This window comes from Aegilops tauschii, chromosome 1 (assembly GCF_002575655.3).
Source record: "Aegilops tauschii subsp. strangulata cultivar AL8/78 chromosome 1, Aet v6.0, whole genome shotgun sequence".
NCBI lineage: Eukaryota > Viridiplantae > Streptophyta > Magnoliopsida > Poales > Poaceae > Aegilops > Aegilops tauschii.
The window spans coordinates 424,442,053-424,469,081 of record NC_053035.3 but is presented as its reverse complement, the minus strand read 5'-3'; the positions used below and the strand labels follow the sequence as shown (position 1 = coordinate 424,469,081).

At 46.5% G+C, this 27,029-nt stretch overlaps 1 protein-coding gene and 1 pseudogene across 1 annotated transcript; both read right to left on the bottom strand.

Moving 5' to 3' along the window:
• Positions 1–22,285: 22,285 nt before the first annotated feature.
• Positions 22,286–23,123, bottom strand: LOC109746233 (mavicyanin-like). Its single transcript, XM_020305358.4, has one exon. It carries the CDS (start codon positions 22,945–22,947, stop codon positions 22,420–22,422), a length of 528 nt encoding a protein of 175 aa, XP_020160947.1. The 5' UTR covers positions 22,948–23,123; the 3' UTR covers positions 22,286–22,419.
• A 440-nt stretch (positions 23,124–23,563) lies between these two features.
• LOC141036433 (uncharacterized) lies at positions 23,564–26,613 on the bottom strand (annotated as a pseudogene).
• Between the last annotated feature and the right edge of the window lie 416 nt (positions 26,614–27,029).

Genomic DNA, 27,029 nt, shown 5'->3' with positions numbered 1-27,029 from the left:
CCCCTCACCAAGCCCGCTGCTTCCAACTTCCTGATCTCCTCTGTGATGAACTCCTGCCGTTCCAAAGCTTGCTTCCTGACCTTCTGCTTGACGGGTCGCGCATGGGGACAGACAACAAGATGGTGCTCAATCACTTCCCTGGGAACGCCGGGGATGTCAGATGCTTGCCATGCAAACACATCGACATTCTCCCACAGGAAAGTGACTAGCGCGCATTCCTATTTGCTATCGAGGGTGGAGCTTATGGTGAAAGCCCCTCCCGTGCCATCCTCCCTAACGGACACCTTCTTGGTCTCTGGTGGCATAGCTCTGGATTTCTTGCTCTTGCCGGTGGAGCTCTCCGGCACGTCCTCGACGGTAGCACAACACTCCGAAGAGGTGTGCTCGCCGGAGTGGGTGCGAGAGGTCTTGCCGGTCTTCTTCTTCCCTCCCGGGGCATCAGCGGCAGGAGCAAGTGCCTTGGCGGCAGCTGCTGCAACTGCTTCCCGGTAGAGTAGGTCGACGCAGATCAGCGTGTCCTTCTTGTCGGAGGGGACGGTGATGATGTTCATGGGCCCAGGCATCTTCAGCGTGTTGTAGGTGTAGTGCGACGCCGCCATGAACTTGGCCAGTGCCGGGCGGCCGAGGATCCCATTGTAGGGCAAGGGGATCTCGGCTACGTCGAAGACAATCCTCTCCGTCCTGTAGTTCAGCTCGCCTCCAAACGTCACGGGCAACGTGACCTTCCCCTTTGGCTGGCTCCTCCCTGGGTTGACCCCTTGAAACGTGCCCGTTTCCTCGAGGTTTCCATCAGGAATTTGCAGCCTTTTGATCACAATGGGTGAGATCAAGTTCAGACCGGCCCCGTCGTCAACCAGCATCTTGTTCACCTTGAGGTTGCGTATCATTGGTGAAACCAACAACGACAAACACCCGACCGCAGTTGTGCGGTCAGGGTGATCCTCGGCGTCAAAGATGAGGGGCGTGCTGGACCATTTCAGCGGCTTCTGAGCGTCGAACGAGGGCTCCGCTGCTGTAATCTCACGCGCCCACTGTTTGAGCTGGCGGTGAGAAGTATGCAGCGAGGCACCACCGTCGACGCGCATGGCCTCTGTAGCCTTCTGGAACTCTTGCTCGCCGGACTCGTCGTCCTCGTCATGATCATCATCTTCTTGCTTCTTGTCGCGGCCCCGAGTGGGCCTCTCTTGTTGGTTATCCTTGCCGCGGCGGCCTCCTTGGCCGCCACACTTCTTGCCGGATCCCTCGGCACCATCCTGGCCCTTCTCCTTGTCCCGCCTCTCGTACTCAGCTTTTTGCTTCTCAGCAAGCAGCTCGACTTGTCGGCAGTTCTGGAGGTCGTGGCCCTTGGTGCGGTGGATCTTGCAGTACTGCTTGTCGGAGCTTCCTGGCTTGTCGGCAGCCGCCAAGGCCCAGCAGGCGGCGCACCCGGCAATCAGCTTGCCGGGGTCGTCTGCCTTGGCCTTCTTGGCGGCGCCGGTGCTGTCAGATCCCTCGATGGCAAGCACGGTCTTGCCCTTGCATTTCCTGTGGCAACGCTGGCCCCTCTTCGCCGGGGCGGCGGTGTCTTCATCAGTAGAGTCGGTTTCCACGCCGGCGTCCTCGCCGGGGTACTTCCTTCCCTCTTCAGCCCGGGCGCACCTATCGGCCAAAACATAAAGTTCGGCCACATCCTTAACCTTGTTCATCGCCAGGTCTTCGCGCATCTTGCGATTGCGCACGTTCTGATGGAACGCGCTGATCACGGCGGCGGGATGAACATCGGGGATGTTGTACTGCACCTGGCTGAACCTCTAGATGTACTTGCGCAGGGTTTTCCCCTTTCTGGGGAATGATATGCAGATCACTGGCCTGGCCATGAGCTTGGTGGCCCCCGGTGAAGGCACCAACGAACTCATGGCACAGATCCGACCAAGAAGAGATGGAATCCGCCGGCAAGTGCATCAACTACGACATGACGTTGGGCTTCAGTGCCAACGGGAAGTAATTGGCAAGCACCTTGTCGTCACGAGCTCCGGCAGCTTGCATCGCGATGGTGTAGATGCTGAGGAACTCTGACGGATGGGTCTTGCCGTTGTACTTCTCGCCAACGTCGGGCTTGAACGTGCGGTGGGACGGCCACTGGAACTGCCACAGCTCATGGGTAAAAGCTGGGCAACCCACCTCGTAAGGTAGGCCGCCGGAGCTCCCCGGCGCTGGGTGGTCCATAGCGGGTCCCGCCCGCTTGTCCGACTGGTGGCGCGTATCGCGCCGGCGCTCGATAGTGGTTCGAGCATCTTCGTGGGCTCGTTCTCGAAGAACTTGGTGTTGGTCGCGGTGGGTCTGTGGGTCGGACGACGCTATGGAAATATTATCACAAGCGTCATCGTGATGGACCGACACCCGCGGTGGCTGGCGCGGAGGGGGAGAGTGCACCGTGGCCGCAGCACCTCCGGTCCCTCCACCGCTGGCATGCGGTGGTTCGACGGAGCGCCGGCCCGAAGGCCCCGCCGGTCGCGGATCATCTTTATTGGCGACGGCGACGAGGCTCAGGATGGTGGCTCTCCACTCGTTGAGCTTCTCCGCAACAGGAGGGAAGTCGAGCAGCTGCGCGCGTGCCAAAGCTTCTGCTGGCGTGGGTGGTGGTGACAGCTGCGTGGACCGTGGCGCGCTTCGACTTCTAACTACGTTAGAAGGAGCTCTACCACGGCCCAGCGGCTGCGTGCCATTTTCGCCAGCACTTCGGCGAGCATGCTGGACTCCTTCGTCCCGCGGACGATGCACAGGGCTCTTCCCACGGCGGTGTCCGGGGTCTCCAGCGTGGTGGCGCTTCTCGTCGCGCGCACCCTGGGAAGAGCGCGCTGTGGGCGCCGGCGTGGGCGTCTTGGAGGTTGCTGTGCCGCCCGTGGGTGGCACAACGACACTCCTGGAGGGCCCCGCGCCGCCTGCGGGGGGCCCAGCTCCGTCTTTGGATTTGGCGGCGTGCGGCCCGTCGCCTGGCGCACGAACGCCGCCGCTCGCCAGGCTCTGACTGCCAGAGCGATGCTGGTGCTCGCAGACTGCGGCCCGGGTCCTGTCCGCGACCGGCCCGCTGCTCGCCCGCACTGGCACGGGCCGTTCGGCTGCCGACGAGCAGATCGCCGTGACCATCTTCTTCTTGGGAGCCATGGCGATGAAGAAATGCTAGGTTAACTACTAGACCAGATTCTCACAATTGCACCCCCTACCTGCCGCGCCAAAGATGTCGGTGGGAAACGACACCTATGGGATCACAAGAATCCCTACTACGGTTTCTGGGGCGCAGGGTTGTGAGAAGAGCAGGAATAACAGTCAACACAAGGATCGTTTACCCAGGTTCGGGCCGCGAGGATGCGTAATACCTTAGTCCTGCTTTGGTGTGTATTTGAGAGAGTTCTTGAGCTCTTGAACTAGCTATGGTGGCTGCGTAGTTCAAAAGAGCCGAATCCCTCTCCGGTATGCCAAGGGCCTCCTTTTATAGTCGAAAGGGGCTGCCACAGTGGCACACAGGAGGTGGAAAGGCCTACAGTGTTGCGAGCTTATCGCTCGTGTTACAGGACAAGACGCATTTAATGCGTAGGTTAGGTGTCCCTTAGCTTTATTGGGGACGGGAACGAGGCCCGTCCCGCCCGTTGCTGCCTCACCTTGCTTCGACACACGCCCAGGCCAGCGATGCATGCGGCGCCATGTAGGCAGGCAGGCAGCTGAGGTGGCGCGGTGGTAGGGTCTTCACGAAGATCTGCATGCCACCACGCAGGTGCTTGCTGAGTGGGCGTAGAGGCCGCCCGTCGCCACGCAGGTGCCTGCCCAGCTGGTTGAGCTAGCAGCTGCTTGGGGACGACGGTGGAGTCTTGGTCGACACGGGCCTGGCTGTGGCCCCGCTGACGCCCTTGGCAAGGGCCTTGCCGGGGGCCCGACAAGGGTCTTGCCGTGGCGTTGCAGTCGTCCCCGACAAGGAGCTTGCCGGGGGTCTTGTGGATCTCCTCGGCAAGGACCCCGCCGAGGGTCGCCGTCTTCTGGTTCTCATCTAATCTCATATCTCTATGGTCTTGAAAGATTTGCATGCTACCACGGAGGTGCCTCCCGAGCCCTAGTTCCAATGTGGTTGGTTGAGTTGGAACCCGTGGGCTCAAGGGTGGCTCGCTTTGTTAGCATCGGGCAAGTTGCCCCGGCAAGGCTCTTGCCGGGGCCGCGGAGGCTTCCCCGGCAAGACCCTTGCCGGGGGAGTCCACCTCGCCCTCTCGCTCTTTGGTATTTTTGGTCTTGGCGTTGCCTTGGCCATCTTGTTCTTCGGCTTCTCTCCGGCTCCCCTCCTCTGCCCTGCTTAGTGTGGCTGTGGTGCGCGACTCCGACTGCCCGTGCACAAGTAAAGGGGTACAAAGGTGTGCCCCTACTTTTGTACACCGACATGCATTGGCCCATTAGGCCGGATGTACCTGTCGGCCTCTCTCTAATTAGCGTCAAATTGCCAGCGGTCAAAACAAACGATCGAGACAGCCAAAAGGATCATACGTATATTTTTTTCTCAGAATCAAGGTATGGCGACTGCCATACCCTGCCCACTGGAGCCCTCCGCTAGTGTTCTCCTCGATGTTCTTGGAGATCTATTCGATGTAATCACTTTTTGCAGTGTGTTTGTTGGGATCCGATGAATTATGAGTTTATGATCAGATTATCCATGAATATTATTTGAGTCTTCTCTGAACTCTTTTATGCATGATCATTATAGCTTTGTATTTCTTTGTGATCTATTGATTTAGTTTGGCCAACTAGATTAATTTTTCTTGTAATGGGAGAGGTGCATTATGATGGGTTCAATCTTGCAGTGATCTATATCCCAGTGACAGAAAGAGACAAGACACGCATTTGTATTGTTGCCATTAAGAATAAAACTATGGGGTTTATTCATATTGATTGAGTTTACTTTGTCTACATCATGTCATCTTGCTTGAGGCGTTACTCCGTTCTTTATGAACTTAATACTCTAGATGCATGCTAGATAGCGGTAGACGTGTGGAGTAATAGTAATAGATGCAGGCAGGAGTCGGTCTACTTGTCTCGGACGTGATGCCTATATACATGATCATTGCCTTGGATATCGTCATGATTATTCGTTTTTCTATCAATTGCCCAACAGTAATTTGTTTACCCACTGTATGCTATTTTCAAGAGAGAAGCCTCTAGTGAAAACTATGGCCCCGGGGTCTATATTTTTATCATATATTAAAATCCAAAAATACTTTGATGTAGTTTTATTTACTTTATTTTATTTTGTGTTTTATTTATCTATCTATCACTATGAGATTTGATCCTTGCAATTAACAGCCAAGGGATTGACAACCCCTTGTTTGCGTTGGGTACAAGTATTTGTTATTTTGTGTGTAGGTACTGCTAATGAGGTGTTGCTTGGTTCTCCTACTGGATTGATAACCTTGTTTCTTAACTGAGAGAAATACTTATTATTACCGTACTGCATCATCCTCTCCTCTTCGGGGAAATCCCAACGCAGCTCACAAGTAGCAGGAATAATTTTTAGCGCAGTTGCCGGGGAGACACCATCAACATCTATCGAGTACCATCGCATAAACTTTCATCTCCTTGCATTTAGATTATTTTCCATTTGCCTATCGTTTTCATCTACCGAAGACTTGCCGTATACTCTAAGACTTTTCCCGCCGCCTCCATGCCAAGATATGGATGCCCTACCTAGCGTGTATATAAGCCAGAGGGTTTAGCCCGTAGAGGGGATATTAACGCAATCTCATTCACCTAGCCTAGAGTTAGAACACATCTTACGATCTTGACGTAGATCAGCTATGTACTTGATACATCTCTATCAATATAAACAAGAGAAGGACGTAGGGTTTTACCTCCATCAAGAGGGCCCGAACCTGGGTAAACATCGTCTCCCTGCTCCTGTTACCCACGACCCGAGACCCACAACTTAGGACCCCCTAGCCTGAGGTTGTCTGGATTTCACATCGAGACTCGCTGAACGCGAGATATAGGGGCGCTCGCCTAATTTTGCTATTCTCTATTTGGCGCCTCGCCGGTTAAAGGCATTTTCACCATCTGGCGCACACCCCACTACGAGCTAGGCTGGCCCATTCACATTTTTTCCTGCTAAGCTTCAAGAAAGGTGCGAGCGATGGGCATGGAACTCAAGACCTATCAGGGAGGACCGCATGTGGGCTCTGGGGCAGCAGCATGAGCGCAGCAAGATGTGACGCGCCCACTACTAGGAAAAACCTTACCAGTAGCGTGGTTTTTTTTTCATACCAGTAGCGTGGGTGCCGGCGCTACTGCTATGGCGCTACAGCTAAATATTAGCAGTAGCGCGTTTTCTACCCCACGCTGCAGATATGCTAAGTACTAGTAGCGCTGCTTTCTCCACACACGCTACTACTATCGTATGTACTAGTAGCGCCGCTTTCTCCACCCCACGCTACAGCTAATTAATTAGAAATTAAAAAATATATTCAAATGCAGTATTCATGGATGGAAATTCAGATGCATTTGCTTCACCAACAATGATTAGTAGTAGCATCAACATAGCCTCTAATTCAGCATAGGAGTTGCAAGTAAGGGAAAATTACCACCGATACTAGCTAATAATCATCATAGCTAGTCATTACCACCAACATTGTCTAATCATCATAGCTACATAGTGTAGCACATCATCATCATCTTGAAATTCATTCTAGCTAGCTAATCACTCCTACTGCTCTCTCTCAGGTAAAATAGCATAGAACATGTGGAGCGCTCCTGATTCATCATATTTAAGCATGCAGATGAACCTGTCTCCTAATTGTGGGCTACGCTTCTGATTGCTACCCCCTAGTACTTCTCTGCGATCCTTCATAATTTTGTTCCAGTCTTTGACTATTAAGACTTGCTCGCTTCTAGAAATCCTGAATGCACTCATGTGCAATGTAGGAAGTCTTGGCCGTATGCTAACCATGGACATGCGACCTTTAGCTTTGATCCACTAAGGCACAACTATCACCGGGAGTCCCTGTTGAAGAACATCGTAGTAACATACTTAGCAATGAAGTTTAGCTTAAAAATAATGTATGCAAAAGATGCACTAAGGACAAATAATAAAAATCTTACCATCTTTCCTAAATAGATGTGACCGTAGTTCAGTACGAACACTATTGGTCGCACGTTTTCAGTACTAACATTTCTAAGTCCAAGAAAATAACTTGTCTTGACAGTATGAAGATCCTCAAGCCATGAAACATAATGACTTGTCTCCTCGCAGTTTAGTTCAGCCCCGGGACAGTAGTAGGTCATGTCTACCAAGCGCCGGACATGTTTGCTTGAATGAAAATAAGCTGTCAATAGAAATTAGTTGTCAACTATTTTTGAATAAACAATATCCAAGACATAAATATGGTTGAGAAACTTACATAAAGGTAGAACTGGAAGCGTTTGCACATCGACCCAGATGTCGATATTATCTTCAGTATCATCTTCCGGACGAATATCAAAGGTGATAAGCATATCAGGCCCAAATGCATAAGCCTTGCATAGTGCTCTCCATTGTTTGCATTCAAAATGGGTGTAGGTGTCTGTATTGTATAATTTTACGAGAAAACTATAACCATGCTCGGTCCTCAAGTTAACTCTTTTTACCTCCATAGTTTCCATAGTACTGAAACCTAGCATGGCAGGGGATACGCTAGTAGAATAGTAAAAAAATTAAATTATAAGTTGAAACAAAAGAAGCAGAAGTCATGCTTAATTACGAAAAAAGACTTGTCGTTGTGACTTACTGTATGCACTTCGAAGTTCTCATCCAGCTTGATGCTGAAGCACCTACCACCAACTAGGTGAGGCCTGTCGCACTGCCGCGCTCGTCTTCGCAGTATTCGCACATACCGAATTCCCTTTCGCTATCGTCGTCAGACATTTCCTATGTTCATATAGTTGAAACAGACGTGCATTCAATAAGCAAACTAAATCATAAAACGAATTAGTATTCAAATTAGCATGCATTCAATAAGTAAACTAAATCATCTCTTGTGTCCGTACATCGTCGAATATTATCACTAATACATCTCGAATTGTATCATACATATAACATCACTAATACAGCTAGAACCCTAGCGAACGACGGGTATCGGCGCGCGCAGTGGACACCCAAAGAGAAGGAACCATCACAGGATCATAGCTCCAGTGAGATCCCTAAAGAACCATCCAGGTACTGTCGGACCTGCCCTCCAACGCAACCATGTAGCGACGGACGTGCTCATCCTCCTCGCTGACACGGTGAGATACCACCTCTGCGGTGGACGAAGGCCTCCCCACCGTCACTGGCCCACGCACCAAATAAGGTCCGGGTCGACGACGGGCTGCCTCCTCATGAAGTTGCGCGCCCCGGAAGGTAGCACCTCCCAGTACCAGCCAGGCGGAGACCAGTCCCGGACATGGCCCCTATAATCAAGCAAGCCTCCTCCGCCGAGTCGACGACGAGGATGCGGGCCAGGCATCGTCGACGTCGAGAACAAATGCTTAATTATGAAAACAAAATTAATAAACACTTAGCAAGATTCGACATGACCTTTGCTAAAAGCAGGACATATCGAGTGCTTGAAATTTTCCATAACGTAAACGAATCGACATTCTCGCAAAACATAGGCCACTTGGAAAAATATGACATGTCCAAAATGTGACATGTTCAAAATATGACATGTCCACTGCAAATTTGCATTTAACAGGAAAAAATGCTTTAACTAAAAAAATAACAACAATTGCCTTAACTAAATAAATACCTAGAATTTGTTAACTACACCTAAAACAACTAAAACACCTAGAATTATGTTAAATACACCTAAAACACCTAAATTCTATTAACTACACCTAATTAAAAACCTAGATAAATTTCTGTCCTAATTTTAAAACCTAGCTAATTTAAAAACCTAGGGTTCATACAAATTAACTAGGGTTCATACTACCTAATCTGTCCTAGCTAGGGTTCGATCATAACCTACATTATTCTAAGAACCTACATTTTTCAACTATATAGGATTCAAAATAACTACTCTCTAATAATTATAACTAGGGAGGGAGGGGGAGGAGGAGGAAGGAGGGAGAAGTACCTCTCGATGGAAGAGGGCCGGCGCGGGAGGGGGGCGGGGGAGGATGGCCGGCGCGGGGGAGGGCGGCCGGCGGGGGAGGAGGGCCAGCGCGGGGGAGGGCGGCCGGCGGGGAAGAGGGCCCGCGCAGGGGAGGGAGGCCGGCGGGGGAGGAGGGCCCGCGCGGGGGAGGGCGGCCGGCGTAGGACACGGGGGCGACGGCCGTAGCGGGGGATTGAGGGGCGCGTGAGTGTGAGAGTGAGTGAGAGAGAGGGGCGCGCGCGTGGGCCGGGGCATGGGGGAAGCAGAGGTGGGCTTAGCAGCAGCGTGGGGGAGAAGCCCCAGCGCTATAGCTAAAGCTGCAATAGGGGGCCGAATGCGTGGCCCATTAACAGCAGCGCTGGCCGGGAAAACACGCGCTACTGCTAATGTGCGCTTGCAGGGCTGGTTTTGACCGGCGCTACTGCTAAGTAGCAGTAGTGTGGGGTATATAACCAACACTACTGCTAAATGTCTACCTATAAGCATTTTTCTAGTAGTGGCCCTTGCACAGCGTGCGCGCCGCTGTCTCCCACTTCATAGATGAGAAGACGGCGGACCCCCTTGACGACTACGATGACAGCTACCTGGACTTCTTTACCTCGAGTTACATAAAACGGTAGTAACCACTACGTCATCTTCACACAGGTGATGTTTAACTGCTTATTTGCGCTTTATTATTTCCTCAGTTCGTTGTGAATCAAGAGTTCACGTTTCTATTTCCCCTTTTTCCTTGTTCGTTTCCCTTTTTGTTTTCTTCAATGCGCGGACTTTTTTCAAATTCGTGAACTTTTACTGAAAATCACCAAACTTTTTGCAAATTAGGAGTTTTTCCCTTCAAAATCGATGAATTTTTTCGATTTTGATGCACTTTTTTAAAATATTGATGTTTTTTTAAAATCGGTGAAGTTTTTCAAATTCAATAAACTTCCTTTAAAATTAATGAACTTTTTCTTAATCAATTAACTTTTTTCAAAATTGTTGCACTTTTTTCCAAATCGATGAATTTTTTTCAAATTCAATGATTTTTTCAAAACAATTGATGAACTTTTTTTTCATATTCCAGGAACTCTTTTTCAATGTCGATGAGCTTTTTTGAAATTTATGAACTTTTTTCAAATCAATGAGCTTTTTTTCAAATTCATGATCTTTTTAAAAAAATCGGTGAACTATTTTGAATTCACAACTTTTTACGTGTTTTGCAATTTTTTGTGTTTTCTTCCCAAATGCGGTTGAGTACATGGGCCAGCTCATTAGTGTCGGATGTGGGCGACAGGGAGCTTCCCTGGCGCCTGAAGCGCCGAATAGGGTCTCCGCTTATTTCACCTAAAAAAATGTCATGCCTCAATTGCGGGTCCTCCAGTGTCGCACATTTTTATAGGTGACTGTTAAGATGTGAATTGGCCAGGACTAAATAGCCATTGCCCCGCTAGTTACAATCACTCGTCTAGCACATTTTGCATGATTTTATTTTTCGAAATCACTAGTTAAGCTGTACCGTTGGAAAGGTCACTCGTCATTTTTTTTTTGGAAAAAAACACTACTCCTTTCGAGAAGCACAGGTCATGCTTCCCGCGAGCAGCAAGGGTGTGCTCTTCGCGGAAGCAAGTCTGTATCTCATGGCATTGCTTTTCCTTTTTACAAGAACAACTGTGATTCTCGCAAAATCACATGTTGTGTTTCTCGCGAATTTTTTTGCTTCCCCAGAAAAAGCCTACAAAACCAATTTTCCATTACCAAAATCTAGGGAACGAACCCAAAAATGTTAGAGGAAACAAATTCCCGAGGATGCGGCTAGAGCTAAACATATCACGGCGGTTGGCCGCATCACTTGACGGGCTCCCATGTTAAAAAATACATTTACGGGAGGCCTCCAAGAGGTACCCCTTAATTAGTTGCTTTTTTCCTTTCGCTTCCACCTTATTGGATAAAAAGTTAAAAACCAGCAGCTAGAAGGACAAAAAATCTAAATCTTTTTCCGCAGATTTGAAAAATACCACAAATTAAAAATATCATGAGTTTGAAAAAGGTTCATGAATATAGAAACTTCTCATGAATTTGATTTTTTTAATTTATAAAAACAAAAAATTTAAAAAATGTTTAAGATATTAATAAATGATCATGAGTTTTAAGAGTGTATGTAAATTTGAAAATGTTCTTGAATTGTACAAAAGTTAATGGATTTGAATAAAATTTGATATACAATGTTCACATATTTGAAAAGAGTCTGTGATTATGAAAAAGTTCAACAAAAAACCCGAAAAATAGACAGGAAAACATAGAAAAAAAAAGGAAAGGAATAAAAGAATGACCGAACCTCTGAAACCGAGAGCAACTGATCAAGGACTAGCCCTTGCACGAGCCCCGCATAGGCCGCTTTGGTGGATGAGTGGGCAACACATCGCATGCCCGCAACTGCGGCAATATGTCTCATGTTGGGCCCTCCCTCGGGATTTTTTTTATTTTTCTGTACGCGTTTTGGGTTTTAGATGCTTTTTTGTTTTCGAGTGGTTTTCCCAATGTTTTGGAGGAAAAAAGTCAAATTGTTTATGCATGAAAAAACACAATTTTTCTTCTTCCATGGGAAGCATGGATTTGCTTCCACGAGAGGCACTCGGAAAAGGAAAAAAAAACGTGTTTTTTTCCTTCATGGAGGCACATTTTTGCTTCCACGAGTGGGCCTCTCAGAAATGAAGAAAAGGGTGAAAAACAAGTTACTCCTTGCTTGGTTTTAATTTTCTTGCCCCTTCTGGCTTGGATTTGGACACACAAGAAATCCAATATAGAAAGGAAAACTCTCAGGTTGCGAGAAGTGACGCACATGCAATACGCCACTAGTCAACCCCTAGGAAAGTGATAGTGACCTTTGTAATGGATACCCCTTAATTAGTGATCTCGGCCAAAACCGGATGGAAAGTTCAAAACCGTTAAACAATGCGTCTACTAACAAAGCTAGCGGGAAGGTTCACATTTTGTAGGAGAAGAGCTGTATTTCATGCTACGTTGCGTGAAACTAGGGTTCCCCGCAATGGCTATCTATCATGTACTTTGACGGAAGGTTATGTATCGCGGGATCTATATCTCACTTATAGCAAGATGTACACTCTGGCCGCCTAAGGCGCTATGTGACCATGATGGCCCATTAGTGTACTAGGTCATGACATTTTATTCCCTTTTCCAGGTTTTCACGCGTTTCAACCCAGTTTTTTCTATGTGGGTTAATTTGTTTGGTTTTCACTGTTGGGTTCGTGTTAATGCTTATGTCGGTCTTTTCCCTGTTTTTTATGTTTTATTTTTCTTTCTTTTTAATGTTCTTTTGTTTCTTCCTCGTTTTTTCTCTTTGAACTGTTTTTCACTTTGTTTTTATTGTTCCCTTTCTATCTTCAGTTTTTTATTTCTTTTTATTTTTAAACATGTATCTACATTTTTTTTAAAGATTGTAAACTTTTCATATACGTCAAGATTAATTTTTTAATACAGGTTAACATTCCTCAAATACAAGATTAACATTTTCCCAATATTCTTATATACTACACACTTCACGTACATACTCTCTGATTTAACATTCCTATATACTACACACTTCGCGTACATACTCTCCGATTTAAAAAATTTAGATACATAATTAATTTTTTTAAACATGTACTTTTGAATGTCTACTTTTTCATACACATTGTAGATATTTTTTATACATCAGAAATATTTTATATATATATGTTTAACATTTTTCAAATACATGATTAACATTTTTGAAAACTTATATTTTTATGTCTACTTTTTTGCATACATATTATACATTTTTGTATACATCAGAAACATTTTTTATATACATAATTAACATGTTTTGATGCATGGCTACCATTTTTGCAAAAAATTTGTAAATTGCTTTTTGTAATATATACATTTTTGGAAGTATAAACAAAAGTAAAGAAAGCAAAAAAAGTGAAAAACATATAAAGACATGAGTCAGTGGCCTCCTAGAGCAATGTGCCAGCCCATTTAGGCAGGCGTCTGGTTGCGCCAGCAAGTTGGATTATCCCTTGTGTTTCTCAAAAAAAAAGTTGGAACATCCCATTCGCAAGCTTCCTTCATGCGACAACTGACTCTGTCTCCCGTCAAAAGAGACATAATCGCTCCCTCTATGTATCGCCTGATAGGAGACACTTGCTCATTGGGGTCATATTATGAGGATCAGCCCAAAAGAGCAGCGATTCACGACGAGTTATGTTCTTTCGGCCTTACTCTCTCTTTGTGAACCGATTTACCTAATGGTTTTCTATTCAGTTTACCGGGATGAACTATTATTGGTTTGATTGTTCATTTTTTTACATTTTTCTTTTGCATTTTCTTTTCTTTTCTTTTCATTTGTTCTTTTCATTGGTTCTTTTTCATTTGTTCTTTTCTACTATTTTTCCTTTTTGTTTCTTTTTGAAAAGAAATGTAAAAAAATGTATATGATGAACATTTTTGGTAAAAAATATATTTTGTACATGACATTTTGCTAGTATATGTTGAACATTTTCCAAATATACATTGAATAAATTCTAAATACATGACAACCATCCTTCAAATACATACATTGAACATTTTGTATATACCGGTTCATATTTTTCTTTTGAATACATAATGAACATTTTTTAAATATTTTTTTACATGTTTTCAAATGCATGAGGAATTTCTTTAAAGACAAGGTGGTAGTTATTTGTCTCATGGACTAATTTTTAACCTATAATATTTTGAAAATATTTATATAATATTCTGTATACATGATTAAAATGAATAAATAATAATAATAATAATAATAATAATAATAATAATAATAATAATAATAATAATAATAATAATAATAATAATAATAATAATAATAATAATAAAGCACACACACTCTGCATAAAAAAAATCTATGCATGATGGGACACACTCGAAGACTAGCCGAAATGCGCTGGTAGCAGGTGATACAAGTAGTATCACCCGTAAAGGGCGATACATGGCATCACCTATTAGGTTGGTATTTCTTATATGATACTCACAATGTCAAAGTTTCAATGGGAGGGAGTCGATCGAAGCATATTGTTTGTGCTCCCTTGGCCAAGCCTAGTAGCGGGTTTATTTTCCATTTTGCTTTTCTCTCTTTTTTCTCGGTTTCTATCAGGTTCTTTTTAGTTTTTGTGTGTTTTGTATTATTGTTCCATTTGTTGTCCACCTTTTCATTTTGACTATTTTTAATATATTATTTTTTGAAGAAGTGTTCACTATTTTAAGAACCTTTTTGAAATCTGAAAAATATCAATTTTAAATAAAAATATTCAGAAATTAAGTAAAACATTTTGTATTGTAAAGGCATTTAAAAATATTTATAAATTACGAAAATCGACTTTAAAAAATAAAAATCTGATGTGTTCTATGGAAAATATGAAAACAATTCATAAAACCAGAAGAAAAACCAGCAAAATCACTATAAAACCGACTGGACGATCCCATACACGATCACTCTCTGTGTCCACTCAACAATATTTCGCACCAAGCGTCATATATGAGAACTCCACTTGATCATCATATCATAACATACAACCAGGACCGGCCTCCAACAAATAAAATTAGTGCAATACAGATGAGGATCGATCTGACCCCTTTTGTTGGATAGGTCCTATGTGCACTGAGCAACTAATGAGCGAGTATTCCTTCAGGAGCCCCCGCATGGGTTACTTTGGATGGGCTGGGAGCGCGCCACCTGACGCGCTCTTAGCCGTAACGTGTCGCACTCTGGGCGCTCCCTCCAGTTTTTTTATTTTTCTATGCGTTTTCTGATTTTAGATGATTTTTTATATTTTTTTGCTTTTCAGTTTGCCTCCGGTTTTGCTTATGTTTTGGACCAAAAATTTGATTATTTCGGTGAAAAAAATGTTTTTTTGCCGCGAGAGACATGGATTTACATCTCGTGAAGGCACGGATTTTCTTACACGAGAGGCACAACCGTGCCTCTCGCAAAAGGAAAAAAATATGTTCTTTTCCTTCGATGAGATGCACGGATTTACTTGTCGTGATGTCACGGATTTGCATCCGCGAGAAGCACAGCCGTGCCTCATGGAAAAGAAAAAAAATATGTTTTTTTTCCTTCAGCGAGAGGCACGGATTTACTTCTCGTGGAGGCACGGATTTGCTTCGTCGAGAGGCACGGCCTTGCTTCTCGCAAAAGGGAAAAATTCATGTTTTCTTTTTCCTTCCGCTAGATGTATGGATTTACTTCTCGTAGAGGCACGGATTTGCTTACACAAAAAAACGCGTTTTTTTCTCTTCCACGGAAGGCACGGATTTGTTTCTGCGACATGCACAACCGTGCCTCTCGAAAAAGAAAAAGAAAAACACGTTTTCCCTTTCGCGAGAGGCATAGATTTATTTCTCTTGGAGGCATGGATTTGCTTCGGTGAGAGGCACATGCGTGCCTCTTCCGAAAGGCAAACAAAATGTCCTCAAGTTTTGAAAGAAAAGTTCGTCGAAATATATCAACATGTGATCTAATTTTGAAGATATCAACATGATGAATCCAATGGTGAAAATGGTTCAAAATTTAGGCGCACGGTTTAAGAAATAAAACATTTTGAATAAACGAATCTACCAAAAAAGAGAAAACTCACAGGTTGCAACAAGTGACGCTCTGCATATGCGCCACTTGTCGCAATTTAGGAAGACGTGAGTGATCTTTGCAAAGAGTATTACTTAATGAGTGATTTCGCTATGTGCAGCTCCGCATGACTGTTTGGCAGGGAAATGCACAAGGAGCTGTCCTAATGGGCTGGCTCAGTCGACGCTACTCTCCTCCTAACTTTCATTTGTTTGTTTCAAAACTATTTTTTATGTCCAAATATTTTGCTTTCTTTTGGATTTCATTTGTTTTACAACTGTTTTCTTACAGAAAAATATAACCATATTTTATGAGTGTCAATTTTTTGAGTTACACAAAATAATTTTTCTAAAAGGTATGTGAATATTTGGAAATTACGTGTACAATTTTAAAAAATACATGAAACAAATCATAAGTATTTCAAAAAAATGCATTGTGTATTTAAAAATGTCCATCGGTTGAAACAACAGAAAACCGATGCAAAATGCAATGTACTCCCTCAGTAAAGAAATATAAGAGCGTTTAAATCACTACTTAATGATCTGAACGCTCTTATATTTCTTTACAGAGAGAGTACCGAAGAAGCAGCAGAATTGGGAAGAAAAGCTGTTAAGAAGCATACAGGAACTCGGAACGTAGAAAAAAGTTAGTGAAGCATAAAATAAATCTGAAACATGGGGCCGGCCCAGCTGGTCTCCCTGGTTTTGCTATCTTGTTGATCTGGTTGCGTATTATGTCTCCAAAAATAAATAAATCTTGTTGCGTATTCTATGATAGACGTGCAACCATGCATATGCAGATACGTGGAGAGCTATGGTTTCCTCCTTTGACGTTTTAGTCGTGGTGGGGTGCCAGATCTGGAGTTCGACAGCATGTCCGGGGTGTTGCCCCAGTTTGATTCGTTCAACAACAATGACTTCACTTTTGGTGAGCCACCTTGGAGGTCCGCAAAGCTGCTTATCAGCGATGGAGCCGCGTCAAGCTCGGGTGAGGAGGTGATCCGTCATTTTTTTCCTTTGGTGGCTGCTGTGGTGGTGCGGAGGCAGGTGACGGGAGTTTGTGTTAAGCTCAGCGATGTTCTGCTATCTTTTCAGCATTGTCATGTCGGCGTTTACGTGACTTGTACTTTGTTTTTCATGATATGATATGAATGAAACACGTATTACGATGCCAAAAAATGATACGTGGAGAGCTCCATCTTTGGGCCCGAAGGGCCCTGCCTCTAGCCACCGCATCACCCCGCAGCCAAGCGGCCGTGTCATCACCACCTCACCACCCGGAGTTGCGCCACCCGAAACGGCGCGTCGTCGCCAGAACCGTCGTCGACCTAGGGACACCGCTGCCAGCCCTCCCGAGCAGGGGCGCTGCGGGCGGGGAAGTCGGGGCTGCCGCCGCCGGCACCACACGAGCAAGGCCCGGTGGCGCACGCCAGCGGCGGCGGGAGGGGGCTAGGGGGAGGGAGGAGGCACTGGAGGGAGGGAGGGGAGCCCCCGGTCCTCTCACTTGGGGAGACGACGCACGTGACCAATGGATACGTCATCCTTGGGACTCCCAACCAGGTATAGGGGCAGGTAGTCGCTGAGTGGAGTGATTGAGACCCATCTTTGAGAGGATTATAAAAAATGGTTGGACTCTTTCTCGAGGAAGAGTAGGGACTCGGGTAATTAGCATAATATAGTGGAATGGATAAAACTTTCTATATACGGATGAAATAACACGAACCATTATGGTGGAATGGAATGCACGTACTGTACTGTTCTGATGGAATCGAAAAATTGTGATATATTGTAATGATTAAAATGTGCTTTGTTTTCGCAAGAAAAAAGCTCAAAAATCTTTAAACTTATCGGCTTTGTTTAGTCAGTTGTCAAGGAAAATTTATTTCCACCGACGGATAGGACACCCATCAGTGGAGGAGACTTCCTAGTCACAGAGCAACTAATTGAGGAGCGCTCGTTTGGGAGCCTCCTGAAAGTCACTTCAGGCGGGTCGAGAGCACGCCACTTGGCGCGCTCTTAACCGCCGTCACATGTCGCGCTCTAGGTGCTCCCTTCGGAATTTTTCCACCCTCGTTTTCGGCTTTTTAGATGTTTTTTGCTCGTTTTTTTTGGCTTTTCGTTTTTCCACCTGTCTTTCTTAGCTTTTGGCATTTTTCTCAAAAGGCATAGTTTTCTTCTTTTGCTTCAACGTGTTCTTTTTGCTTTCGCGAGATGCACGGATTTGCTTCCGCGAGAGGCACGACTATGTCTCTCGGAAACGAAAAAAGAGCGTGTTTTTTTGCTTCCGCGAGAGACATGGTTTTGCTTTCGCGAGAGGCACGGATTTGCTTCCACGAGAGGCACGGCTGCGCCTCTCGGAAAAGGAAAAATTAACGCGTTTTATTTTTTTTCTTTTTGCTTCCGCGAGAGGCACATATTTGCTTCCGCGAGAGGCTCGACCGTGCCTCTCAGAAACGGAAAAATGCAGCCGTGCCTCTCGGAAACGAAAAAAAACATGTTTTCATTTTTTCCTTCTGTGAGAGGCACGGTTTTGCTTCCGCGAAAGGCACGGCCATGCCTCTCGGAAACGAAAAAAACGTGTTGGTTTTCCTTCCGTGAGAGGCATTTTTTTTGTCCGGTTTTTTCATGAAAAAAGTTCATCAAAACCTATCAACGTGGGATCTAGTTTTGAAGATCTAGACGCGAGGAATTCAACGATGAATACGGTTCGAGATTTGGACGCATAAAACGTTTTGAATAAACGGATCTACGAAAAAGAGAGAAAATTCTAAGGCTGCGATAAATGGCACACATGCAGCGCACCACTTGTCACAACCTGGGAAGGTGGAAGTGATATTTGAAAGAAGAGTTAAATACACTGTGAGTGCCTTAACTTGTCCGACGCGTTCAGTTTGGTTCCTAAACTTGCAAAATACACAAAACTGGTGTTGTAACTTGTCCGGGTGTTCAAATGCAGTGCCTCTCGGCGTATTCAGTCGTATGCAGTGCACGGGTGGCATGCCAGCGTGTCGCCGCCGCACATGTCAGTGGCTGGGGGTGCGCCGTGAGCTGACTGTGTTGGTTTCTTACGGGGAACCCCATGCACTTTAATTAAACATCACAAAAATGCCCCTGTAACAGCGGGAACAAAGACCGTGTTCACTTTTGCACGTAGGTACCCTTAACCCCCTGCCCCTTCGCTCGCTGTCGCCACCGCTTCGTATCCTTTCTCTTACTCTTCTCCCGATCATTCCAAGGCGGTGGCGGAGCTGGTGCGGCACGGCACGGTGACCGGTGGCGGCGGCGGCGATGGATCGACCACGTTGTCGACGTCCAGGCGAGGCAGCTCCTTCCTACGGTTAGTAGCTCTGTCGTTCTCTTCCTCCATCCCGATTTCCTTGCCGCCGCCAGGGTAGGGTTGAGGGGCTTGGGCGTCTTCTATTTCCCGTGGTAGATGTCCATCTTTAGTCAGTGTTATGTGCGAGATGAGGACTGTTGTGAACGGCATTGGCCCCTTTTCAGGCGTAATAGGGCTAGGGTTTTGTTGGGGGTTATTATGGAGGAAACTTTTTGTTTGAAAGGGGATGATCTTGGATAAAAAGATCCAGAGGAGAAAAAAGGGATAAGAATGGACTGAAGAAAACTTCCAAACATGGGTGTTACAATGCACTGTTCTATATGTGGAGCTGCAGACCATAACAAGAAGGGTCACCACAATGATAAACCAAATCCAACAACACAAGAGGAGGCGGAAGATTATGCTGACCCAAGCATCATTGCAGACAAATGGCGCTGGCCTTCTGGCCTCCTCGTCTATGTCCACTGCTCGCCGGCCAAAGGGCAACGACGAAAGATTCCGCCGCTGTCGCCGCCGCTAGCCATCAGAGAATATTTCACCGCCAGCCATCTCTACCAGCATAGGAGGAGGGGGAGTAGAAAAATGACGCCGGCCTTCTGGCCTCCTCGTCTAGGTCCACTGCTCACCGGCCAAACAACAACGACGAATCGGAGAAGAATCCGCTGCCGCCGCCGTCGCGTGGATAGAGTTAGGGATTCGCCTTTTCGATTTGGGAATCGGGGAATTGGCCATCGAGGGTTATACAGTACTAGGGGCTTTTTTGCGACGCTTAACTAAAGTACAGGGGGTTCCCCGTAAAACAAACCAGCATGGGCAACCACTGACATGTGGGCCGGCGACACGCTGGCATGCCACGCGTGCACTGCATACGGCCGAATACATCAAGAGGCACTGTATTTGAACGCCGAGACAAGTTACAACACCAGTTTTATGTATTTTACAAGTTTGGGAACCAAACTGAACGCGCCGGACAAGTTAAGGCACTCACAGTGTATTTAACTCTTGAAAGAAAGAACTCCTCAATTAATAACTTCATCCTAGTCAGTGCCTCTTGCGCCACAATGCAATCCGGCGCTGGCGCTGAGCCAGTGGCTGCGTGGGCCGGCCCAGCAGCAAGAGCAAAGATGGCTTCGACCTGTGAGAGCATGATGAAGATCAACATTGACGGCGGCCTGTCGAGGTCGGGGCGCATTGTGCAGAGATGTGGAGGGAAGGTTTCAAGGTGCTTCTGCTCTTGTTACTTTTGGTCCGAATGAACCTGATATTTTAGAAGCAGCCGCTTGTCGTGAAGGGCTTGCGCTAGCGGCTGACCTGAACCACCAGCGAGTTCAAAACGCTTGTGACCCATGTGTGCAGCGAGTTCAAGACTGGTGAAAAAGAAAAAAACAAAGATAAATTTAGCAATAGGAAAATCTAAGCTGTATATTATCAACGAGCGGACTAGGGACCCATGTGTCGTCACCCCCCCCTCTCATGCATCACGCATGCATGCGCCACAACACACAAGTGTGTGTGTCTCTCTCGATATAACTAAAGATTCCATCAAATTTAAATTTGTTACCAATTCCATATCACAACGCATTAATCCGATTGACGATCCATTTCCACCTTTAGCTCCGCGGGGTGAGATCTTCGAAAATAGATCTCATGTCGACATGTTTTGACAAAAAGGCAATACTTAACAACTTATTGTCACTTAGTTATCAGGTCATTAGCCAATTAGTTGTCATATATCCTATATAACTAAATAGGTGATCTTCACCAATAAATTATTCTTAACATGCAAATATGCCATCTTAACATGCAATCATGCATGGAAAATTCCACCTCAACATGCACCCTTGCATGAGAATTTCATCCAATCATCCTACTTATACATTAAACAAAAATATTTTGCGTACTTATAATCAATTTCATATGTGTTCTTATTTTCATTTATCCTAGTGTTAACCCAAACACTCATGTTAAATACAATCAAATCTCATTAGATTAATCAAATTCCGCGGGAACGCAATGGGGTATCATCTAGTTATATTAACGACGCTTCGATCCCTACCTGGGTCAGTTATGGCTCGATTCAAATAGATATTCAATGCCTGGATGATTTGATGGTCAAGCATGATGTCATTGTGCATGTAAGAATATACATCGGTCTTTTATAGGCCTTCATTACGGGTGGTCAAGAAGCCAAAATATGGAAGGGTCCGAAGATTCCTAAGAAGTTCTAAAGCCAGGTTGCATGGCACTATGGAGGCCTAGTCCAGACAGTTAGTTAATGGAGACATCAAGAAAACTGAGGTTGGTGTGGTTTATTTGACACAGGAGGAGCCCAACACGATTTCATCTCGGGAGATTCCGAGAGAAGCATGGCCAAAATTCTAGACAAGCTTGAGAAATACACACGGTGTACTAAACCTAGGATGGCCCATCAGCTAGGAAGCGGTCAATGGGCTGGCCTCAAGGCCCAATAGCCAAGGTGTGGCCTAGGATCCTTGCTCTGCGGGAAGCGCTCCTTCCGGGAGGATCTCATATTGGCATGCAAGTTAAGAAGCCCTCGTCCAATCCAGACCCTAGGTCGGTTAGCAAAAGGTATAACCTTGAGTCTCGAACACCTTTATAAGACGAGACCAGGGGTAGTTCGAGGCATCTGTCTGTAGCATCATCGTCTCGATAGCATTATCACCACATACCCCCTCATACGAGACATTTTTCCCCATCAATCAAATCCAAAGTAGGAGTAGGCTCTTACCTCCATGATGATGGCCTGAACCTGGGTAAACTCACCACATGTGAATCCCCTCCGGTACTTCCGATCCCACGCATCATCCTCTCGGGACTACTGACGGTTTTCAGTACCTTCACTAATTCTTTTGGGACACAAGATGAAAACGAAATATGACAATGCTTTCAAGGCTTGGCAAGCTGAACTCTTGTAATTTTTGTTTCTGCTTCTTTTTGGCTGCGTTTGTTAAGGTTTGTTTTCCTTCATTTATCTTTTTTTTGTCTTACCTCAAACCAGTGCGTACATACACTTCCTAATGATATAAAAAGTTGCAGTGGTGTTTGCCCCGCTCGCCATGAAAATCATGTTATTTATCTAGACGAATTTAGCTCTGCTTGAATTTCTGTTGTATATAATGGCTGGATGTAATGTCATTGTAGCTGACACATCTTTGATAAAGTTATTTCATGGTTATATGCTCGGTTATTATTTGGGTTTTTGCAATAAGATGTCTTGAATCCAATTATAATGAATGCAATTACATTTAACAAAAGAATTAAATTTAATACACAAAGGGACCATGCTACGACTGATCAAGGAAAAAAGGACCACAATCATCGTTCACTTTAAAACAACAACATAAGACCAGCCGCAACAACAATCAGACCGAGCCAGGCCACCGCAGACTGATCAACGCCAGCCGCCGCAGTTGAGCTTAATACTGTCTCGGACTGGCAATGACGTCGGTTCCCTGTCCGTCGGCACCGCTGCACAGTCCGCATTTCTTTGGACTTGACGTTGACCTTGACCTTCATGCCGGCATCGCAGTGCCCAGAGACGCCGCAGATGAAATATCGGGTCCCAGCGATGGCAAGCGGAACAACATCGTTACCGGTCGGGAAAGTCGCTATGGGGCTGGAGCAGTTGCAAGAGTCATACCCCGTCTTGCTCACCTCCACCACGTTGCGCACGGCGGTGGAGTACTGGAACTTGAGCTCATCGCCGGTGGTGAACCTGATTCTCGAAACCCACTGGGAGTAGTTGGTTTGAAGGTCCCACGACCCGTCCGGCTCGCCCACGGTGTGGCTGGCACCAAGCGCCGTCCCAAGCATGGTCATGGCCACGGTGATCAGAATAAGAGTTTTGGTCCCCATGGATTAAATATGGATCTAGAGTACTGGCAAGCTGACTTAGTAGTAACTGAAAAAATGGTGGGGGATGGAAGTTAGCGCTAGAGAGAAATTTGGTTATATTGTCTGATCAACTAATGATCACAAGCTCCAAGGAAGCTAAAGAGAGAAATGGCTGCAGGATGGATGGTGTTGTGAGATCATTGATACTAGTGTGTCGATCGGGTGTAAGCGCGTTGACCAGGTGACATAGAATAGGTCGTCTAAAATACATGAAGATAACATCGTACACGTTAGCTCCTGAAACTGATATTATTATATATGATTGGCTTCATAGCTTTAATAGAAAACTAACAATGGAGAAGATGTGATCAGTAGCCGTCAGTAGACCGGGTCTGGGGAGAAAATGATTAGTAACCAAATTGTCAGCAGGCCATGTCCAAACAATTAGTTAGGAAATCATCAGTAGCCATCAGTAGACCTTGTCCTCGATCGATCCGGATGCCCGCACGAGCGTACTAAACATAAATTAATCCAACATATTCTCTAGTTAAACATTCCGAACGTGTTGATGCGCACATGTACTACATCGGTACGTCAAATAATTATATAATTAATTAAGGTTCTTCTAAAATAATAATTAAGATGTATGCCACCGTGAAAATTCATGGAAATTCACTATTGATAATATGTTGTGTTGACCAAATTCAAAAGTTGCATAGTCTGCAGGGTAAGGGCGCCTCGCCGTTGTCATATAGCTAAAATCATATTTGGCAAAGAGGATTTATAGTTGGTCCTAGTTTTTGGTAGTGAAAGGTAATTCCACTAATAATTAGTTGTCATATATGTACTATACATTTGACCTAAATCACGACACTTATTATGGATTGGAGGGAGAATTTTTTATCACTACCATTTCTCCTCGAGATGCTCTTGTTTCTTTTATTTAGTATGTGTTCCCCTGTTCCATTTCACACAATAAAACGACACCATTTTGCAGTGCGCCCAAATATCAAGGGGTAATCTCTGCGGTCCTGAGTGGGAAACTATACCTTGGGCACATTGGCTTGAACCTGGTACTTACGTCCAAACACTACCACTAAGTACACCTTAAGGAAAACTCTCATAAGAGAACAATTTGAAGCAGGCTCACAAGGTCGGCCCTGGAGAGGTTATAACATTTGCGAGGTAAATGACAATTCAAAGCTAAATGAAAAAAATTAAACTAAATATTATCCTTTTTATTAATCATCTCTTAGCCCTTTTCTTTATTACGACAACGTAAAACTAAATGCCCTTTATAGCTACTAAGATAAAATCATAAATCTGCCATCTTGAAAGAAAAACGACGGAGGATGTATCGGAGGATCTGCCATCTCTTAGCCCTTTTCTCTTTCATTTTCTTTTGTTTTCTTTTGGGCTTATCTGTGCTGCGGCCCCAGCGTGCTGGATGTATCGGAGGTTTGCTTTATAATATAAAGCGGGGGAAACCCTTTTTCTTAAAACGACGGAGGAAAGCTACGCTAGCTGAAGAGAAAAGCTACAAGGGGACACCACGATGCTGCATCCGGCCATGGTTTTTGCTGGAACCAGTTGGTGAGGACACTGGAACCAGCCGTGGTGCATCCTGGGAACCCGACGGCAATAGATGCCGCATCGGGTCATCCTTTTTGCCGGAATTGACATGTGTGGATGCTAGAATAGGGCAGGAGAAAAGCTGCAAAACCTCAACGACCGTGCAACCATGGTTCCCGCGAGCTACGACGGCGCCGACAGGCGCCGAATGGACCATAATGAATGCAATTACATTTAACAAAAGAATTGAATTTAATACACAAAGGGACCATGCTACGACCTACCAAGGAAAAAAGGACCACAATCATCGTTCACTCTAAAAGAACAACGTAAGACCAGCCGCACCAACTATCAGACCGAGCCGGGCCACCGTGGACTGATCAACGCCAGCCGCCGCAGCTGAGCTTAATACTGTCTCGGACTGGCAGCGACGTCGGTTCCCTGTCCGTCGGCACCGCTGCACAGTCCGCACTACTTTCGACTTGACGTGTAGACGCCGCAGATGAAATACCGGGTCCCGATGGTGGCAAGCGGAACAACATCGTTGCCGGTCGGGAAAGTCGCTATGGGGTTGGAGCCGTTTCAGGAGTCATACCCCGCATTGCTCACCTCCACCACGTTGAACCTGATTCTCGAAGCCCACTGGCAGTAGTTGGCCAAGCGCAGTCCAGCAAGGTCACAGCCACGGTGATCAGGAGAATAGTTTGGTAGTAACTAATTATTTTTTTAGAATCATCGGGGGAGGAGACCCTCCACCTGAATATATTGCTCAAAGTGACCATAATGCCAGGAGAGTGATCCAGTTTATAAGAAAAACCGGATCGAAAACCTTAACAAATTGACCTTGTTTATGAGGAAAACCGAGCCGAAAACCAGACAAGTAACAAGTGTTACAAGGAAAGGAGAGGAACAAGATGCCCAACATAAGGCAAGACCTAGCTAGCATACTAACAGGACCAGGTAGATGAGGGGTGCGTCGAGGGATCACAATACCAAGACTCTACAAACAACCTAACGCACCGCACCGGCGTGCGTATCAAACCCCACGGCACAACAGAGGAGCATCCATGATCAACGAGTGACAAAGCTTAACACGAACCTTGACTGAGCACTCCGCCACAGAAGTTCAAGACGATTAGCAAGTCGGGGAGGCGTCATTGTGTCATCATTGAGCAAAGGTGAACCAAGATGAGACCAAGAGCCCGAGGCTCGCCTCAACAGAACAGGGTCATGAGCATGCATAGTAGCAGGCCGGAGACCACACGTAGGACAGCTGAAGAGAAACACCTGAAGAAGAACACACCACCCTCGGTCCTGAGCAGGCCGCACCACCACCACCAAACGCACTACCCACAACCACACACAGCAACAGAAGCCGTTGTTTGGGTCTCCAAGACGACGCCTCCAAGGAGGTAGTGTTGTCGAGCACACAACACCGTCATCCGATCCGGCAAGCCCGATCTTGGGTTTTTACCCGGAGACCACAAACAAAGAACTGTAGGTGTTGTAGCTCCACGACGGCACCTCCTACGAGGAAAATGACGTCTGCAGATGCCGCTGCCGCCGGCATCAGCGGGGCCGATGCAGGGTTATCACCCGGAGTTTGAGCACACCCCTACAGCAAGATGGCAGACGACCACCACCGTCGAACCCTCCAACGATGAAGAAGCACGACGAACCGCCTCAGCCAGCTGCACCTCGCGGAGACCACCGACAACCAAACTCAACACTAGACGCCAGATCCACCAAAGGTCGGCCGGACGCAGAGCCACTGGACGCAACGCGAGCCACCATGCCCACCAAGCACCATGCCGACAAGGAGCAGAGGGGCGCTGCCCGAGGCCAAGAACCACCATGGTTCCGGGCTGCAGCCATACATCAGGCACGCCGACACGCCCCACGCGCGCCACCGCATGCCTGCCGGAGGCCAGGTCCGAAGCGCCCGCAGTGCAGACTGAAGGCGGGGGGAGGGGGTGTCGAACCTTGCTGTTGCAGCATCTCCACCGCCCACCACACCTCCTCCACGCGCCCGTCGGAGACCACTGGCCGCACCACCACCGCTGTCAAATCAACAATGGTCCCCCAGCTGACCCCTACTCCAGAAATGATGCTCATAAGAGGGGAACGACGCAGGCCGCCGCCATCATCCGATCCGAAAGAGCACGGACCTGAGGTTTCCCTCGGATCAGGGAACGACAAGGCAGAGGAGCACCTCACCACAGCAGCGCCCTCGAGAAGGTAGCAACGCCTACGGTCGCCGCCGCTGCCGGCTCCGACCAAAGCACCACCAACCTCCGCCTTCTGCACACCGCCTAGCTCCCAGCAGCGAGCCGCCACCTCACTGCTGAGCAGCAGCCGTCTCAATGGCCCGAGACACCAGATCCGGCGCTGCGCCTAGAGCCCCGACCCACCTAGTCGGCTAGCAACAAGGTCAGCAACGGCCGCAAGAACCCAGCCAGCCATGGCCGAAGGCCACGAGCAGCCATCAGGTCCTATGTCGGTCCAGATCCAGGGGAAGACTCCCACGCAGG